Source organism: Girardinichthys multiradiatus, chromosome 12, assembly GCF_021462225.1.
Source record: "Girardinichthys multiradiatus isolate DD_20200921_A chromosome 12, DD_fGirMul_XY1, whole genome shotgun sequence".
Taxonomy (NCBI): domain Eukaryota; kingdom Metazoa; phylum Chordata; class Actinopteri; order Cyprinodontiformes; family Goodeidae; genus Girardinichthys; species Girardinichthys multiradiatus.
Genome location: NC_061805.1, coordinates 31696414 through 31716312, shown reverse-complemented (window position 1 = coordinate 31716312; position 19899 = coordinate 31696414). Strand labels below are relative to the sequence as shown.

General features: G+C 38.3%; 1 protein-coding gene across 1 annotated transcript in view; it reads left to right on the top strand.

Annotated features, from left to right (window-relative positions):
- Positions 1–11062, top strand: part of osbp2b (oxysterol binding protein 2b) — an 80388-nt gene extending 69326 nt beyond the window's left edge. Inside the window, exons 10-14 of the mRNA XM_047380931.1 lie at positions 1246–1349; positions 4670–4765; positions 5956–6140; positions 6237–6457; positions 8304–11062. Coding sequence (XP_047236887.1) covers positions 1246–1349; positions 4670–4765; positions 5956–6140; positions 6237–6457; positions 8304–8446 — 749 coding nt within the window. The 3' untranslated portion in view covers positions 8447–11062. The remainder of the gene's footprint in view (positions 1–1245; positions 1350–4669; positions 4766–5955; positions 6141–6236; positions 6458–8303) is intronic.
- The last annotated feature ends 8837 nt before the right edge of the window (positions 11063–19899 follow it).

Here is a 19899-nt window from a genome sequence, read left to right as displayed (position 1 = left end):
CTTTTCTTTTATTGATCTCTCCTGGAGAAACAATTCTAGAATGAGAATGTGTGGTGGCAGGTCCACAAGAATGGCTTTTTCACAGCGACTTTCTTGAGAAAAAAAAAAGAGCTTGCCGGCATGACTTAGATTTGCAACTGTTGTATCTGAATGAAACAGAACTTTAGACAGATAAGACCAGAAAAGAAATGTTTGGTAAGGCTGCATGATATGAGGGAATTGTGTGGTGGCAATATCATTGGTACATATTGTGCAGACAGTGTCAGATGTGTTAGGTACACATTTTCCTCCATCCTTTCTTTCTCATCTGTGCTTCTAGCCCTCTCTGTGATCTTTAGCATCAAATGCACTGCCCAATGTGTCAGGTGTGGGCATCTACTGAAATTAGACTCCATCCAGCAAGCCGAATATCTCATTGGCATGCAAAGTGAGTTCTCAAGAAACCCAAACTATATGAGCCAACATTTTTACATTCCAAGCAGTCATCGTTAATATTGCGTACATTGACTTTTCGATGACTGTATATTTCTGAAATAATGTACAGCCCTATTGGTAAGAAAAAATGAACTGGAAATTATTTTTGAAAATATTTTATACTGATAATGCCCAAATAAGGTTTTCTAGCTAATAGAAATAAATGGGAAAAAAAAGCAGTTTTTGTGTTTTAAGAATAAAGTAAAAACAAATATTTTTTCTCTTCTAGTTGTTGTGTTTAGTAGCAGTAGCACAAACAATTAATTTCAAAGACCAAACGATTCATTGATTATAGCCATTGAGCCATTGACTAATTTGTGTAACTTAGGGCTTCATCTTGCAAATTTAAAATCCGCTGACACAAATAAACACAAATATAATATTAATTCTATATTCAACTAGGGCATCAAAGAGCTTTGTGGGCTTAGATAAATAAAAAAAACATTTGACTGGTATTGAGCCATCCAAGTGATGCAAACACCTGACGTCTCCTACTCTGTGTTGGACAGCGGCAGTGTGAAGCCTCATAAGAAGGAAATTAATGGGAATCATTTCTGGTGAAATGGATGTCATAAATATTCTGGGGTTATGTCTTATTGAATGTAGGTAGAAGTGACTCTACACAGAGCATAAATATTAGAAAAAAAAAGGTTTTGAATCACAAATCCAACCCTGTAGTCTCCCTTTCATTTTTCATGCCAGCAGGAACCACAACAAAGCTATTGTAATGATTCCCTCCTGTAATTTCATTTTGTTCTTTGTGTCCCCCAGGTGCCATTCACCTGCAGTTTCACTCCAGTGGGAACCACTATGTGTGGCGAAAGGTCACGTCCACAGTGCACAACATCATTGTGGGCAAACTGTGGATTGACCAGGTCTGTTATCAAACTCCATGACCTTCAAATATACCCCACGGGAATGGTTTTAGTTTTCCATTTTGTAAATGTATTTAGTTCAGATCAGCACAGTAGCAAACAGTGAATCAGTAAATTTAAACTTTGATCTTCATTAACAGGCTAAAAAACTATATGTATTTTTTGAGAGGGTCCAGATCCACTGGCATAACATGTGACTCCATGTGCATTTCTTTTACTTTCCCTAATTTATTGTTTTTAATTTTAGCTCATTTGTAGGACATTATTTCTCCTGATATTGTCTTTTTATATGTCTTTAATATTTGAGGAAAGCATAAAGAAGTATGTGGCAGAAAACCTTTATCTGCTCAGAGTAAGAGGCTTATGCGTGGAAATGCGTGTTGTCCTGTTCTTATTCATACGGCTCTGCTGCTGTCTCCTGCTGAACAAAAACTTCCATATTAAACTACAAACTGTCATGAAATGAACCAAGCTAGACATGATTATGATGATGGCATTGATAATGAGTATTGATTCATCCATCAATTCGCTGCTGATCCTCTGGATCTGGGTTGTAGGCATCTCAGACCTCACAGCTCTTCCAGGAAGTTACTGTTTCCAAGCCAGCTGGGAAACAGTTGCATGTAGTATGTATGCACTGTTGTTTCTTTAAAACCCAGAAAACTTTGCTTATGAAACTTCTTGGTTACTTCTTATGTGACAAATGCTTAAACCATCAGAAGTCTCAGAGGAACATAAACTCTCCTTTGAGGTCTGAAAAATATGTATGGTATTAATTATGCTGCTGTATTGGCACTACTTCCAGTCACTACCAAAGCTTGTGTCAGTATATGTGATCATAGGACTGCAGATCAAACAGTAAATGAACATTTTACGCATCTCCTCTCCTCCCCTCCGCCATGAATAAGGCATGAATTTATTCTCAGTGTTGAAGATTGTAAACAGAATAGTTTGAGATTTAGAGATGCAAATTTTAGATTGTAGTTTTTCATACTTTGCTGCAAACCTCCAGATGACAACCAAGAGGTCATCTTAAAACAAACTTAATTGGACTACATCCCCTAAAATCAGTATGGAGAAAACGTTTTAAAAAGTTGTAGAGTTGCACCCCGAACAAATTGTTTACAAATATTTGCATGTGCAGTGACTAGGAAGTGGACACCCCCAGGTTTGTGCACAGGGTAGGAAATATGGCCATGAACTTTGGCAGCCTAATGGTGCCGAAGATAATATTTGATTCCAGATCCCTATTGTGCAATAGATAAATGAGCTGTTTGACTATCTTTAGGGGCCTCATTTGATCATCTCTAATGAAGATTTAAAATATGTTGATTGTTCAGACTTGAATTGGGTTATTCTACATAGAAACTCTTTAAAACAGTTTTTGGTTTATAAAATGTTCATTCTGTTTCTCAAACAAGCATTTTCAGAGCTTTTTTTTTTAGCATCAACACAATCTCTGTTTGAGACTAGGGTGAAACCTCCAATATAAAGATTTGTCACTGAACTAAATTATTGATACCAGTAGCAGAGGGTTTTATTTGTGAAACCTTATTAAAAGCACAATTATTTTCTAAAATAAATATTCTAAATCCCAAAAAACTAAAAAATTAGAGAACCACATCTAACTCAATTAGCTCTTTGGCTCAACCTGGAAACTTTCCCAAAAAGGGGGTAGTCCTGGTGCAGACCGGCATCCAAAGGGAGGGGGTTATGGCAGCCAATGTAAATGCAGCAAGCTGTTACAGGGATAGGCTTAATTGGCCCAAAGGAGACTAGTAATCCATACTGCTGTAGGAACACTCCACAGCAAACACTCAAAGATGCAGATTCATAGTTCTACAAGTCTACACAGCAGTAAAGTCCAGCTGAGGCTGTAGGATAATGAAAGAGGGTTTCTACAAAGTCTGGAATTTGATGTGATAATAATATGTCTGGAAAAGTATGAAAAAAAGATTGAGTTTGGAAAAATGTTTGAATTTCTATACTTTTTTCCTTAGCTCCCTATCTAAAAGATAGAATTCTGACTTATAATTCCATTATATCTTTGATCTTTGATTTTTCACGTCAAACCTGTGCTTTTGCCTAACCCATTCATTGTTTTGGGGTTCGAGCTACTAATAGATAAATCCTCACTTACTCAGAAATAGAAAGAAAGCAGTGCTTTATTACAAACTGTGCTTGAAGAATCTTCATTCAATGCAGGACAGTCTGTATTTCTTCAATGTGTTTTAAAGTTTTACTAATTTAAGTTTGCCCAAATACCAATAAGAAATTATTACAATACTGTTGAATCCAAAGCTAACTGCAGTAAAGTTCTTCGGACTTTTTGGAACAAACATATAATAAAACTAATGTTGCAAAACATTTTAGACTCAAATATTCAGAATGTTATAAAAGGGGGAAGAGAAAAAAAAATGTTGAAAGGCATAATTTTTAGGGACCTGGATAAAAACTGTTTTCCTCCTGTTGTAGTCTTCTTAGCATGATCCTGTACAGACTGATGATGGGTTCCTGCTTAAGTTTTAACATACTCTCATTTTCACTAACCTAAAAAGTAGCCTCCATTCCAGTCAAAGTAATTTTATTGCTGATATTTTAAATCTGATCATCCTGATAATTTACTTTTAATGGTTGCTGGTGCTAAAAAAAGCTTGAATTTTCTTTTTTCACATCTTCATATTCTTAAGGAGGTGCATCATAAATGTGACGCAACATATATCCCACATATGTGCCACTGCTACAAAACTGACAAGTCCAATTTAAATGTTGTATTGATCCAATAACAACTTTGCTAGTTATGCAGATTCTGTCTTTGAAGATAAAGGTTGGCTCACTCATCCTGCCAAATGCTTAAAGCCCTAATGATGGCATGCTGACCTATTTTATGTTTACTTTAGCTGGTAATTATTTAAACACTTGGAGGCTCTCACAGACTGTGTATAAAGCTTTGAACTTTAACCTCCAGATAGTCAGGCCCACAGAAAAGAAAATAATTAAACATAATTAAACATTAAACATGGCAAAAATAACATTCCTTATTCTGACGCAGTAGAACACTGAATGCTATACTCTTCATCCTAATACACGCACACTATAAATCCGTGACCACAACATGAGCAACATGTACTCCCGATAAATGTGACCGGATCCGATGTATCACTTAATGTGTTGTATGAAAGGGTCTTTTATGACTCTCTGCAGTTCAGCAGAAAGAAATGTGTCATGATGCATCACATCTTCAAGCTGAAGATTATCTTGAGAGAATTAATTTTGTGTTTGTTTTTTCCTCTCATATTGTTCTGTATTTGTTTACTCAGTCGGGAGACATTGAGATCGTCAATAACAGGACGAAGGAGACCTGCCAGCTTAAGTTTTCACCTTACAGCTATTTCTCCAGGGATGTTCCACGAAAGGTAAAGGATTACCTTTACACACCAGTAACTTGTGATCAAACAGTTGGAGGTAGATTAGTATAATGCTGCCTCCTGCTGGAATGTATAAGCAAATGTACCACAATGTACAGTGCCTTGCAAAACCAAATGTTGTGACATTACAACCACAAATCTGAATGTATTTTATTTGGATTTGGATTTTATGGTATAGATTAACACAGAATATTAAATACTATACATGCAACTGATCTGTTGCCTCTAAGGTTTATTAAAGACCACAAAGACCAAGGAACATATCAGATAGGCCACAGATGAAATTCAAGAAAATCTTAAAGTAGAATTAGGTCATAAAACAATATCCAAAGCTTTGAACATTTGAAAGAGCACTGTTTAATCCATAGTCTGAAAATGGAAAGAGCAGCAAATCGCAAACCTACCAACATCTGGCTGTAAGCTGATTGGCCAGGCAAGGAGAACATTGATAAGCCAAGAGCCCCATGGTTCCTCTGGTGGATCCACCAAGATTCACAGCTCAGGTGAAACAATCTGTTGAGAGGACAACTATTAGTCTTGCTCACTACAAATTTTAGAGGTGGTGCTAAATACAGGCTAAATGTTGCAAACTACGTAGCCAAAATAGAATAGTTTAAATCAAAGCATAATCATCTGTTATTTGTCCAGTCTATCTGGACTTGAGATATTATGCAAAGAAGAATGGGCACAAATTTCAGCCTTGTGCAAAGCTGGTTGAAACGTACACTTTATGTACAAGGCAGTGTACATATACAGTGATGGTGGTCAGAGGGCTCGGTGGCGCCTCTGTATGGCAGCCTCACTTCTGTCAGTCTGCTCCAGGGCAGCTGTGGCTACAATGTAGCCTACCACTGTTAGTGTGTGAATGCATGTATGAATGTGTAGATGACTGATTGTAGTGTAAAGTGCTTTGGGGTCTCTGGGGACTTGATAAAGAGCTATACAAGTTCAGCGCATTTACTATTTACCATATAGAGTAGCCTGCGATTGATTTTTTTAACCTAAAACAGCACATCTGAACCTTGATGTACAGTTAAATTTAAATCAAGTAAGCTTTTTTAAAGTTTGAATTGTATTTTTATGGCCATAAATACTTATTTTTGTAGAGATTTGTAGTAATCTTCTGAAATTTAAGGATTGTGTGACATTGGATTAACATGAAAACTCCCCTTCCCCAGGTTACAGGTGTGGTAGCAGACAGTGGAGGCCAGGCTCATTACATCCTCTCTGGAACATGGGATGACAAAATGGAAAGTGCTAAGATAATTCAAAGCAGTCGAGGGGGCAGCGGATCAGAAGGAAAGCAGAAGACAGTCTATCAGACTTTATCCCCCAAACTGCTGTGGAAGAAATACCCTCTACCGTAAGCTTCTGCTCCATAAGTGCTGCAATATTAAATCAATATTATTGAATGGAAAACATCACAATGTAATTCTGGCCAATTTCCTCTGACTGTCAGGGAAAATGCTGAGAACATGTACCACTTCTCAGCTCTGGCTCTGACCCTGAATGAGCCAGAAGACGGGGTGGCACTGACTGACAGCCGGCTGAGACCAGACCAGAGGCTGATGGAGGAAGGCCGGTGGGACGAGGCAAACTCAGAAAAACAGAGGCTAGAAGAGAAACAAAGAGCTGCCAGAAGACGGAGGGATGCAGAGGCCACAGATGCACTGGATGAAGGTATGTCATATATATCCCTTCAGTTCACTATAATATCCCTAACCCAGTGCTGGAACCTTTCATCTTGCGCCTCCCTGTTGGACAAATGCAGGATTTTATTTACCGTATCCATGACTTCTCTTTCTTTTCCTCCCTCTGTTGATGTTCAGAGTTTGATTATGAGTCTGGTGAGTGGGGGTTGTCCTGTGCCCCTCTTTTGTGCATCCCACACACACTCTCTCCATCCTTTTGTGTGTCCTCTGTGTGCTCTGCCTCTGGATCTGCATGATACTGTTCTCATGTCGACTTCTTTAAATAACAACTCATGTGCATTTCCATTCAGAACTGGCTTCAGATAAAAGCTGAATTAAACATAAGTACAGAGCCTTCCAAAAGTATTCATACACTGTGAACATTTTCACATTTTGTTAGACGACAACCAGAATCTTCAGTGTACTTCTTTACCAATGCAATATAGCTCATAAAGGAAACGAATATGTGTGGTTTGCTCATCTATTCAGTCCCCTTTACTCTGATACCCATAAATGAAATCATGAAACATTAAAACCAAGGATCACACCATACAGTTCAGTGGTAAAGTTGTGGATAAGTTTAAAACAGGGTTTGTTTATAAAACAATATCTCAAGATTTGAACTTCTCACAGAGCACTGTTCAATTTGTCATCTGAAAATACAAAGAGTATGGGACAGCTCCAAGCTTATAAAGAGATGTGGCTGTTCATCTAACCTGACAGGCCATATAAAGAGAGCTTTAATCAGATAGGGAAAGAAAAGGCACAATTTATCCTGAACTGTAGAGATTCACAGCTCAGCTGGCAGAATCAGGACAATTATTAATTAAATACGCCACAAATCTGGCCTTTGCAGCAACACACCACCCCCACTGTAACACAGGGTGGTGGCAACATCATGCTGCGGGATGCTTTTCTTCAGCATGGACGGTTAAACTGGTAAGAATTGATGGGAAGATGGATTGAGCTAAATACATGAAATCATGAAAGATAATCTGTTAAAGACTGCAAAAAAATCTTTTAACTGGGGCTAAGATTCACTTTTTAGCAGGACATCGAAACACTTTAATGGGAATACTTTAATGGACTGGTTAGATCTAAGCCTGTTCATGTGTTGGAATGGCCCAGTCAAAGTTTAAACCTAACCCCAAATGATAATATGTGGTAAGATCTCCATCTAATCTGAATAACTGAGCTGTTTTGCAAGAGGAATAAGATATTTCTTTTGCAAGGTATTGATTCAGTGGAGCTGAATGATGATGCAGGCCACACTTTTCAGATTTTATTTGTAATAAAATGTAGAACCCATCAATTTCCTTCCACTTCTCAAGCAGCACTACTTTGTGTTGGTCTACAGAATAAAATCTCACTCACAACATTGATGTTGTTAGTTGGAATGTAACAAAATGTAGAAAAGGGTTGATACTCCTTTTGAGAAATCTTCAGATGCCCATTTGGGAAAAAAACAAATCACTCAGATTATTTGAATTAGATTTGTTAAAAAGAAAATATTATTGTACAACTCAAACACAAGAAAGCTTCAGTTTCTCATTTTTTTTTAACCAGTTTGATAGTTTAAAAATGTTTAAAAATTGTTTTTTATTTATTCCCCTTTCTCCTATCTTTATTTTTTTGTTTGATGTTTTGTTCTTACACTTTTCATTCAAACTTGTTGCAGCTTGGTCCACATTTGGAGCGAAACCAAATGTAGCACACAGACACTGGTTGCTTCTCATTGAAACACATTTCTGTATTTCTCAGTAATTATTTGCTAGTGTGGCTTTTCTTGTCGTTTGGATAAAGGTTATGAAGTAAAATCTGTGCTTCTTCCCCAGGTAGAGACTATGAAGGCTACCAGTCGCTGTGGTTTCACCAGAGAAGAGACCCCGTCACTGGAGAGACAAACTTTGTGTACAAGGGAGGTTACTGGGAATCTAAGGAGAGAGAGGACTGGAGCATGTGCCCTGACATCTTTTAGCTCAGGAACTCGTCTCGGATGAAACCGACTTCACCGGACAGGGAGGCACCCAGCCTCTGGGCTGTGGGTAGTGGGGCATAGCTGGCTTATGAGCACCACAAGGACCTTCCGGTGTGAGAAAGTGTCTGTTTTACACGATCTCTGAATACACATTACCTCCAAAAAGTATTTTTGTTTATTTTTATCTTGGAGAAAACACAGAGCGTTCCCTCAGCAGTCCTCTCTGCACAGTGCTGAAATTCTGCTGCTCCACAAATAAACCTCACAATGCACTTTTCCAGAATTTACTCCACTACCAATGAACAGCTCGACAGAAGTTCATATGGATGCAGATTCTTAGTTGTCTGAAGAAATCATTAAGAGCCACACAGAAACACATCAGTGCTGAATACACTTATCAGTTTTACCATTCACACATTATTTAGTAAAATGTATAATCTAAACTATAAATCCTACACTAATTCCATTTTTAGATCAAAATGATTGCAATTAAGTTGATTAACCAGAAATGGTGTGAAAATAATGGTTCAATTGATTTTATGTGGAGCACCAAATAGCAGATCAGAAAGCTCAAGTGCAAGTATAGGAAAGAGTGAGTAAGGAAAAACAGAATTTTGAAGTCAACATTTTTAAAATTTAAAAGCCAGGCTGCCAAAAAACTCTAATACTATATGTTAAATAAATAAGACAAAATTAGGTAAAAGCAGTGAGTCAGATTTTGTACTTTAAAAAAAATAGAAAATAATTTTATTTTCATTGTTTTGCATTGTCAACACAAAGTTAAATGATCAGACATATAATCTTTAATTTTTACAAAGAAGGCTGATTTATTTAATTTAACATATTATTAGGAGTGAAAGTTGGTGTTTCCCTCAACGCAAGCCTGTAGATGTGCAGTTGTTGTGTTTAAGAGACACTTTATGTAGTCAGTGAAAAAGGACCTTTAAGGGATTCTTTATATACATATTTTAAATAAAAGTTGCCTCTTTGATCTATCTCAGTCATCCAAAGATCTTTCAAATTTTTGTGAGCGTGCTTAGCTAAACTATACAGTAGTAGTTAAAGCCTTTAGCTTGCACACAACATGTTTTGCATTAGTGTAACATCAAAACATTTATTTCACATTTACTGAGCTCTTCATTCAGACCTTTGAAAGCTCTTTTCGCTGTGACTGATTGGAACAGTGTTTCTCAGTCCGTGAATCAAGAACCGTGGGAGGGTGCAAGATAATTTCTGATCGATAAAATTCTAACAATAGATCAAATGTTTATACATTTTAGACTCAGAAGAGTTTATACATCACCTTTACCCATGTTATGTCTCTAAATGGGCTTTGGTCATTTCACCTCTTCGCCAATTCTTATATAGTTTTTGTAGATTTGTTTTTTCTGCCGCAGGACATTTTTGTAATTACCATATGTCAGTTTCTACTCACCTGGGGATATTTGATACCTGTTTTGACAACTGATGATTTAAAATCATCAGTGGATGAAGACCTTGGGTATAAACAAGTATTTGTTTACAGATATGAAGGAATGTAATAACAAGACAGAGGTATGACATGAATTGGCGAAGTTGTGAATTAACCTGGAGCCCTTCAAAGAGATAAAATCTTTTCAGATTTGAATAGCAGCTGCACTCAAGATTTTCTTTGAACTTAAACGTATAACAAAACAGCTTTATTTTTCCACTTTTTTTCTTTGACTTTAATGCAATCATATTCACTTGTGCCAACTATCACAAGCATCTACCTGTCCTTACAGTCATAACTCAAAAGGGTTGAGAATCACTGGGTGGATGCCTAAACATCTCTCATCTGTGCATGTTCTTTACCTTGTTTCTGGTGTTCAGACACAGAGGCACCCTATGTAATCCTTGGTGATTGTACATGTTGAAAACGTCTGCACCTTAACAATAATGCATTCATTCATTACCACACAGTGCAACCTGCAACATGATGGCGTTTCTTACTCGACTCCCACCACCTCTTCTAGCACCAGTGGCTCTGATAATACCATAGGGATTTTTGTATCTGGGACTGGAGTGGGCTGTGTGAGGAGCTCCAGGCAAGTAATGGTGGTTACAGAAACAGACAGGGCTGGTTCCTGTTGCACTCCACTGTGCAGTCAGCTGCAACCACAGAGGACTGCCTCAGCTGCTGCTGTTTCGACACCAAATCACAACTCCTTAACTTTTCGCCGACATGCTGATCCGGGATCGGCACACAAAGATACACAGACTTTTTTGCCTTTAACTGACAGAATAAGGGAACGAGTCCCCAGACCTGTTCACTACGAGTCTACGGTGACAAGAGTTATAAAAATCGAGTTAGTATTTATTTGTAATTATTGTTAGGAATGTAGAAATCATGGCTGGAGGTAATTGTTCCCACCATCTAGTCAATTTGTGCGAATATTTTGTGATAACATAATGATATTGTAAAATGATTAATAGTTCTACCAAACTAAGTGTGAGGTATCTGTACAGAAATGACTGAAACAGCCTGAAGGATTTACTGTCACTTTTATCTTCTAACCCAGACTGAGCTAACCCTGAGGCACCTGTGATTTGGCCAGAAAACTGTCCTAACACAATAAAATGTGTTTTGATAAAGTCCTTAAGACTCACATGTTGGTAATATTTTCCTCAGATGTGCAGGATGTGGCAAAGTGTCCTTCATAATTTCCCAGTTGTCCTGATTGATTGAAGGAGATGTTATGGGTTGAGAACACATGCTCAAGAAATGTTTATCTGTGTATCTCCACTGTGGAACAGATCAACACGATTCACACTCCAAATGCCTCAAGATCTTAAAGAGAGGCAACACCCAGTGCAGACCAGTTTAACAACCCTAGCAAAAGCTCCTCAAAATGAAGGCGAAGCTCAGTTCAGCACCAGATGAACAGCAGCAAGAGAAAAAAGTGTGGAACACACTGCACAGTGAATAGGTGCAGTCCCCAAGAAAGCAGAAAGAGGGTCAGAGGTGACCACAGCTCCCAGATGAGAACTCATAAACAACAGCTGGATCTGACTCACAATGGTGGCCCTGGTCCCCAGATAGGAACCATAAGAAAACTCAACAAACCAGTTAAACCCAACATATGAAAACCTCCCTTCAAAATAATGACTTCCTAAAATGACAACATTAAAATGAGACCACGACAAATCTGCCAAAACAAATAAGCCAAAAAAAGAAAAAAAAAACATCCTCCTAACTGACCCAACTGAGGAGGCAACCAGATGTCCTGCAGAAATCATCCTATTGATCAGGAAAGGAAAACAACCACCAGCACGGCAAACAGCCTAACCTTGCACGATCCCGGACGAGCCCCCAATTTGTAACAGCTGTCTCAAACCAAAACAAAATGAAGAGAGGCAGGAACCAAAACATGAAATAAGTTTTATACTGGGACATCTGGCCCAGGTGATCCCAGTATGCCCCTAATGATCTGGCCATGCCCTCTGAGCCACTGCAACACAGAGTAAAAACAAAAGGTGCAGCAGTGAGTTGTCGCTGGAGCTCTGGGTAACGTCACTTCCTGTTTTTGTTGTTGCACTTGGTGAATTGTTTGGTGTGTGAAGGCTCTCTTGTTTGATCTGATTTCTCTCTACTGTGATATCTCTTACTTGTTCTAATACATAAGCACGTTAAAACACATACTTTCTGTTGCTGTATTTAACGTTTGGGGACTCTCCGTGTCTTACACGGTTTTTCTAGTAGTGGTAAGGGGTCGCTAGCTTAACGTTAACTTTAGCTCCACCATGGCTACCCATTCTGCTGTTTCTCTCTCTGAGTCTCCTCCTCTCTCCTGCTCTCTGTGTCAGATGTTCAGTTACTCCTTTGCCTCCTTTAGTGATGATGGTACGTGTAATAAATGTAGCATTTTTGTTGCTTTGGAGGCAAGGGTGTCGGAATTGGAGGCCCGGCTCCGCGCTGTTGAAAAACCAGCGGATAGCCGAGGCCCATTAGCCAGCGCGGAACCACCGAGGGTAGCTCCCCGTAGCAGTCCTCCAGCAGAGCCCGTGCAGCCGGGGCCTCAGGCCGGCTGGGTGACGGTACGTAGAAAGCATAGTCCTAGATCCCAGCCCACAGGTCACCACCAACCCGTCTGCGTTTCTAACAGATTTTCCCCGCTCAGCGACACACCCGCTGAGAAGCCAACTCTGGTAATTGGCAGCTCCATAGTCAGAAACGTGGCACTAGAGACACCAGCGACCATAGTCAAATGTCTGCCAGGGGCCAGAACGGGCGACATCAAATCATACCTGAAACTGCTGGCTAAGGATAAGTGTAAATACAGTAAGATTGTTATTCACGCTGGCGGTAATGACACCCGGTTACGTCAATCAGAGGTCACCAAAGTTAGTGTTGCTTCGGTGTGTAAGTTTGCCAAAACAATGTCGGACTCCGTAACTTTCTCTGGTCCACTCCCCGATCTGACCAGTGATGACATGTTTAGCCGCATGCTGTCATTCAACCGCTGGCTGTCTAGGTGGTGTCCAGAAAACAATGTGGGCTACATTGATAACTGGCGAACATTTTGGGGAAAACCTGGTCTGATCCGGAGAGACGGCATCCATCCCACTTTGGATGGAGCAGCTCTTCTTTCTAGGAATCTGGCCGAATTTATTAGTTCTCCAAAACTCTGACAACCCTGGGTTCAGACCAGGAAGCAGGGTCGTAGTTTAACACTCCTCTCTGCAGCTTCTGTACTGCTACCCAGCCATTACCCTATTAAGACAGTGTCTCGCCCACGGCCAAAATTGAATAGGTTAAAAAATAATCTAAAAGGAGAAAATCTCATAAAAATAAACACAACTCAGGCCGAAAAGGAAAATAAAACAATTAAATGTGGCCTACTGAACATAAGATCTCTCTCTTCAAAGACATTGCTAGTTAGTGACCTGATTTGTGACAATCAGATTGATTTATTTTGCCTCAGAGAAACCTGGCTGCAGCAAGAGGATTATGTTACTATAAATGAGTCAACTCCTACTAATTATTTAAATGTTCACATTCCTTGAAATACTGGGCGAGGAGGAGGAGTAGCAACCATCTTTCAGTCCAATTTATTGATTAGTCCCAGACCAATCAATAGCTACTACTCTTTTGAATATTTAATCCTTAGTTTCCCTCATCCGAATTGCAAAGCACTAAAACCACTTCTGTTTGTTGTTTTGTACCGTCCACCAGGCCCTTACTCTCAATTTTTAGATCAGTTTTCAGACCTTTTATCTGATTTAGTGTTAAATACAGATAAAGTTATTATAGTGGGGGATTTTAACATTCATGTTGACGCTGAAAGTGATAGCTTAAATATAGCGTTTAATGCTATCTTAGACTCAATTGGCTTTGCTCAAAACATTAACAAACCTACCCACCTTTGTCTTCATTCTCTGGACCTTGTGCTGACATATGGCATTGAGTGTAAAGACATAACAATATTCTCTCATAACCCTGTTCTGTCTGACCATTTCTTAATAACCTTTGAGTTTAATTTAACCGAGTACTCCACACCTGAAAGAAAATGTCATTATAGTAGATCATTATCAGACGATGCTGTAACAACCTTTAAAGAATCTGTTCCACTTTTAATTACCTCATTATCACTGAAAAGCACAATGGAGGGCAATAATTCTGTTTCTGCCCCTTCACAAATTGATTATTTTGTTCATAGTGTTTCTTCATCATTACGTGATGCATTAGACAATGCAGCCCCCTTGAAAAAGAAGGTAATCATTCATAGGAGGCTAGGTCCTTGGTTTAATTCAGAGCTGCATACTTTAAAGCACAATGTTAGAAAATTGGAGAGAAAATGGCGCTCTACACACCTAGAGGATTCCTACTTAATCTGGAAAAATAGCCTACTGTTGTATAAAAAGACACTTTGCTAAGCCAGAACAGCTTATTTCTCATCTTTAATAGAAGAGAACAAGAATAATCCTAGGTTTCTCTTTAGTACAGTTGCTAAACTTACACAGAGTCATAGCTCTGTTGAGCCATTCATTCCCTTAGCTCTTAGCAGTCATGACTTTATGGGATTCTTCTTAAATAAAATTGATTCTATTAAAAATAAAATCTTTGACATACTCCCGAAGATGATTACTTCATCCTCAGCAAGTCAGACAACATTGGAAATAACTGCAGAACCTGATTTGTGTTTGGACTGTTTTGATCCTGTGAAGCTTCCTGAGTTATCAGAAATATTAGCTTCATCTAAACCTTCAACTTATATGTTAGACCCAAACCCAACCAAATTATTTAAGGAAGTGTTCCCTCTGATTACCAGCCCCATTTTAGATATGATTAATCTATCTTTAGTAAATGAATATGTACCACAGGCTTTTAGGTCAGCTGTAATTAAACCTTTACTTAAGAAACCTTCGCTTGATCGAGATGACTTGAAAAATTACAGGCCTATTCAAATCTTCCGTTCTTATCTAAAATTCTTGAGAAAATAGTTGCTAATCAAATGTGTGAGCATTTACACAGCAGTGACCTGTTTGAAGAGTTTCAGTCAGGCTTCAGAGCTCATCATAGCACTGAAACAGCTCTGCTGAAAGTCACTAATGATATTCTTATGGCCTCAGATAATGGACTTGTGTCTGTACTGGTTCTGTTAGATCTCAGTGCTGCATTTGATACAGTCGACCATAATATTCTCTTAAAAAGGCTGGAATATGCTGTAGGGATCAGGGGAACAGCGCTAGGCTGGTTTAAATCTTGTTTGTCTGACAGATTCCAGTTTGTTCATGTAAATGATAAATCATCTTTAAACTCCAGGGTTAATTGTGGAGTACCACAGGGTTCAGTACTTGGGCCAATTCTATATATACTATATATATGCTTCCAATAGGTCAAATTATCAGGCAGCATAGGATAAATTTTCACTGTTACGCTGATGATACTCAGCTTTACTTATCCATAAATCCTGATGAGCCCAACCAGTTAGACAGACTACAAGCATGTCTTGAAGATATAAAAACTTGGATGACTTTAAATTATTTGCTTCAGACAAGACAGAAGTTGTCGTCTTTGGACCGGAGTCTTTAAAAAAGAAACTGCTTAGTCAATCACTTAACCTGGATGGCATTAAATTGAGCTCCGGTAATAAAGTAAAAAACCTCGTTGTTACTTTTGACCAGGACATGTAATTTAAATCCCATATTAAACAGGTTTCTAGGATTTCCTTCTTTCACCTCCGAAACATTGCCAAAATTAGAAATATCCTATCCAGGAGTGACGCTGAAAAACTAGTCCATGCATTTGTTACTTCAAGGCTGGACTATTGTAATTCGTTACTATCAGGATGCCCACAAAATGCAGTTAAAAGCCTTCAGCTGATTCAGAATGCTGCAGCAAGAGTTCTGATGAAAATTAAAAAGATAGATCATATTTCTCCTATTTTAGCTTCCCTTCATTGGCTCCCTGTTAAATCCAGAATAGAATTTATAATTCTCCTCCTCACATATAAAGCCTTTAATGATCTAGCTCCATCATACATCAGAGATCTGATTGTTCCATATGTTCCTAACAGAGCACTTCGTTCTCAGACTGCAGGTTTACTGGTGGTTCCTAGAGTCTCTAGAAGTAGAATGGGAGGCAAATCCTTTAGTTATCAGGCTCCTCTACTGTGGAACCAGCTCCCGGTTTTGGTCCGTGAGGCAGACACCCTGTCTACTTTTAAGGCTAGGCTTAAAACTTTCCTTTTTGATAAAGCTTATAGTTAGAGTGGCTTAGTTTATCAGGGAGGGAGCCTTCCTCCTTCCCTGTTGGTTGGAGTACGGGGGAGTCAGGTTTAGCCTAAACCGGCTCAGTTATGGTTGAGGTGCAAACACACCCTCCATTTCTGCTACCTGTATGACCCCTTCTCTTTTCCAATGGTTATAATCAGTCTGACAGAGAAAGGTATCCCAATCCTTGTGGTTTTTAGTATAACAATGACCATCAGTGGGACTCTTTGTGGGGTGCCTTGAGACGACATTGTTGTAAATAAGCACCGTTTCACTAAATAACCTGAACTGAAACTATCTGTGTAGTTATGCTGCTATAGGCTTAGGATGCTGGAGGACATAACGACCACTTTCACCCTCTTCGCTACATTCTCACACTACTCTCCAATTTTGCATTATTTGCTGTTATTTCAGCTTTTAACCTTGTTCTCGCTTTTCTCTTCCTAGAAGCTACACCTGGCCTGGCTCTGTGTCTACCTGTGACATCTTTCTGGAGAGGGGAATCGTCCGAGCTTCTGCTGGCAACAACTTAATGCTCACCCTCTACCGATGATCCGCATGGCCCTGTCTTTTAGTGTTTAACCCTTTCTCTTTCCTAGACATGGCGATTGACTGAGCTTTTACTGTGACTAACTCTATGTGCTCTCTTTCAGACTCTAACCTTGAAAACTGGCTCAGAGTTTATCTGTTCTTTCTTTCTAGGTGAAACGACTAAAGGAGCTACATGCATTAACATTTACTTTTCCTTCCCATAGAAAGGACTCTTGGATCAGTGCTTCTTTGTTCTCTTTGTGTCTCTGCCCTGTTCTTTCAAACCTCCAGTCGGTCGTGGCAGATGGCCGCTCACACTGAGCCTGGTTCTGCTGGAGGTTTCTTCCTGTTAAAAGGGAGTTTTTCCTCTCTGCATGCTCAGTATGAGGGATTGCTGCAAAGTCAACGCCAGTGACTGTCCACTGTCTCTACATGCTCATCCGGGAGGAGTGAATGCTGCAAGTCACTGACTCGATGCAATCTGCTGGGTTTCCTTAGACAGAAAAACATTTTATCCAATTTGAATAAATAACTAACTCTGACTGTGCTGTTCAATGATTAGGATTAATTGGAATGTATGTACCTGACTTTTGTGAAGTGCCTTGAGACAACATGTGTTGTGAATTGGCACTATATAAATAAAACTGAATTGAATAGAGATTTACTTTACATAATATGCTGTTATGTTTGAGAATATATATTTTAAACTAACATGTTGAGCTTAGTGGAATTTTTTGATCAGTACATTTTAGAATAGCTTCAAACTGAGCAGTTCTCTGCCTCGAAAGGGGAAAAAATCAAGCACATTGGGTAGGAAAAGAAATACAGTTTTCATCTTACTTTGACAGATTTCAATTAACTCATTATTTACTGTTGTGAGTATGCTTGTATGCTTCAGTTTTCTGTTCAGATTTTGTTTTTAGGGTGCCATTGTTCATTCTGTATGTTTTCATAATGCCCATTATATGTACATGAGTGGCGCACAGTTCCTCCTCACTAGGCGCTGCTCTGTAATGAGGCAGAATAAAATGATGAACATTGGACATTTTCTTGCTTTTTCTCAACCCCATGACTCTGTGGATGGTGATTTGTGTCTCTTTAGTAAAGCAGTGGTAATATTTACTGTCTTTGAGATAATAAAAGTTTTGAAACCTGATCACAGGAGTGCTCAGATACAGGAAGAGGCAAACCAATGCACCTACCTTTATTTAGCCCACACTTGCTAATTTATAGTGGTGTATTCATCCATAACTACAAATTCAAATAAGGTATTCTTTTCTTTCCAAAATATATATTTTGTCTTTTAATATACACTACCGGTCAAAAGTTCTTCATTTGTCATTTAAAGATTTTCTTTATATTTACGAGTATTTACATTGTACGTAGATTCTCACTGAAGGAATCCAAACAGTGAATGAACACATATGCAATTATGTAGCAAAAACAAAATTGTAAAGGAACTTTAAATGTTTTATATTTTAGATTCCTTAAAGTAGCCGCCCTTTGCTGCAATGACTGAAATATTAATCTTTGGCCGTCTGGGAAGTTTTTTCAAGACTCTTTGGGAAACCATTTTAGGGTGAACATCTCATGAAGCTCATTGAGAGAATGTCAAGAGAGCAAAGCAAAGGGTGGATATTCAAGAATCTAAAATATAAAAATGTTTAGAGTTATTTCACACTTTTTGTTTACTACATAATTCCATGTGTGTTCATTCATAGTGTTGTTGCCTTTGGTGAAAATCTACAATTTAAATAGTCATGAAATAAAAGAGACCCAATAAGTGAGAAAGTGAATCTAAAACTTTTGACTGGTAGTGTATACCTGAATAACATTGTGTTTAAACAGCTGCAACAGATGCACAGTAACAAAAATGGGGATAAATAAAGCTGTTATTGACACTGGATATCTGCCTGTTTTGATACTGCATCTATATTGTGGTTTTAACGAAAAGTATTAACACACAAAAATGCCTCTGTAAGTTGTTTCATGATTTACAATGTTTACAATAAAGAAATCAGCAGCAGTTGGAAGGTGTAAAACAATTATTCATTTCTACAAAAGACACTAATCTAGAAATGGCTCAAGCATCACAATTAAAATCTATCTTTCTTTACATTTGCTTTTATGCCTTTCCAGTATCTCCAGAGTAACATAAAACGCAAGAGTGATTCCAGACTTCACTCTACTGGCCGTTGTCATGAAGTTCTTATCAGCTCCTACTCAGCGACTTCTTTTCTTTAACAAGTCAGTTGGAGAATGGGAGCCTCTACACTAAAGCAGTCAACAGACTTAAATGTTATCGAAAATCTCTTGTGGGATTTGTAAAAAGCAATTGCAGCACACAAACCCAAAGAATTTTAGTGAACTTGAGGCATGCGTCCATGAGGAGTGGGCTAATGTTCCTCAGGAAAGCTGCCAGAAGCTATTATGTGACTATGCATCACGCTTGGAGCAGGTTATAAATGCAAAAGGAGCTAACGATGCTTTTCATTAAAGGTGTGAATAATAAAGACTGCAGTACTCATTAAAAGTGGCATTTTGTGTTTCATTTGGAGAAACCGCTAGTAATGCTAGTTTTGCTGAGCTTTTTAAATTGTTCTTGTTTGATATATTTTGCTAATAAACTATATTTGTTGTGTGAGTCAAATACTTTTACTTGCAACTATAGGTGCAGTCATAAAATGTTGTTAAATCGGTTAAAAGCCTTTAATTTTTAATAACTTTCTTTTGTTCAGATAAGAACAACACAGACCACAGTAAAATCATAGATTTGTGGTAAATGGGTTATTTTTAGAGCCGACAAATCAACCTTTAATTGGTTGTCTCATGTGGTGAATATTTTTGAATTCACAGCTTTTGCCTTTCAAACCCCTGTTTAAATTGATCATGAAAAAAAGAGATTTTTGGCAAAGCTATTTTCTCAACTGAAATGTGTGCCAAGTTTAATTGGCTGAGCTTAAATCTTACATTAAGCAATTTAAATTATTTTAATTCATCTATGCTGAAACTGTCCAATTTAATAGTATTCTCTTTCTCAATAAACAAAAATAAAAACATAAACTATCTTAAAACTGTTGAATTTCTGGGACTCAGATGGTTTGGGGACCCTAAGCTGTGACTTGGATTTTTAAGCCTTGGGCCGGTTCTCGCCTTATTAAATGGTAATTAACAAAATTTGGAACGAT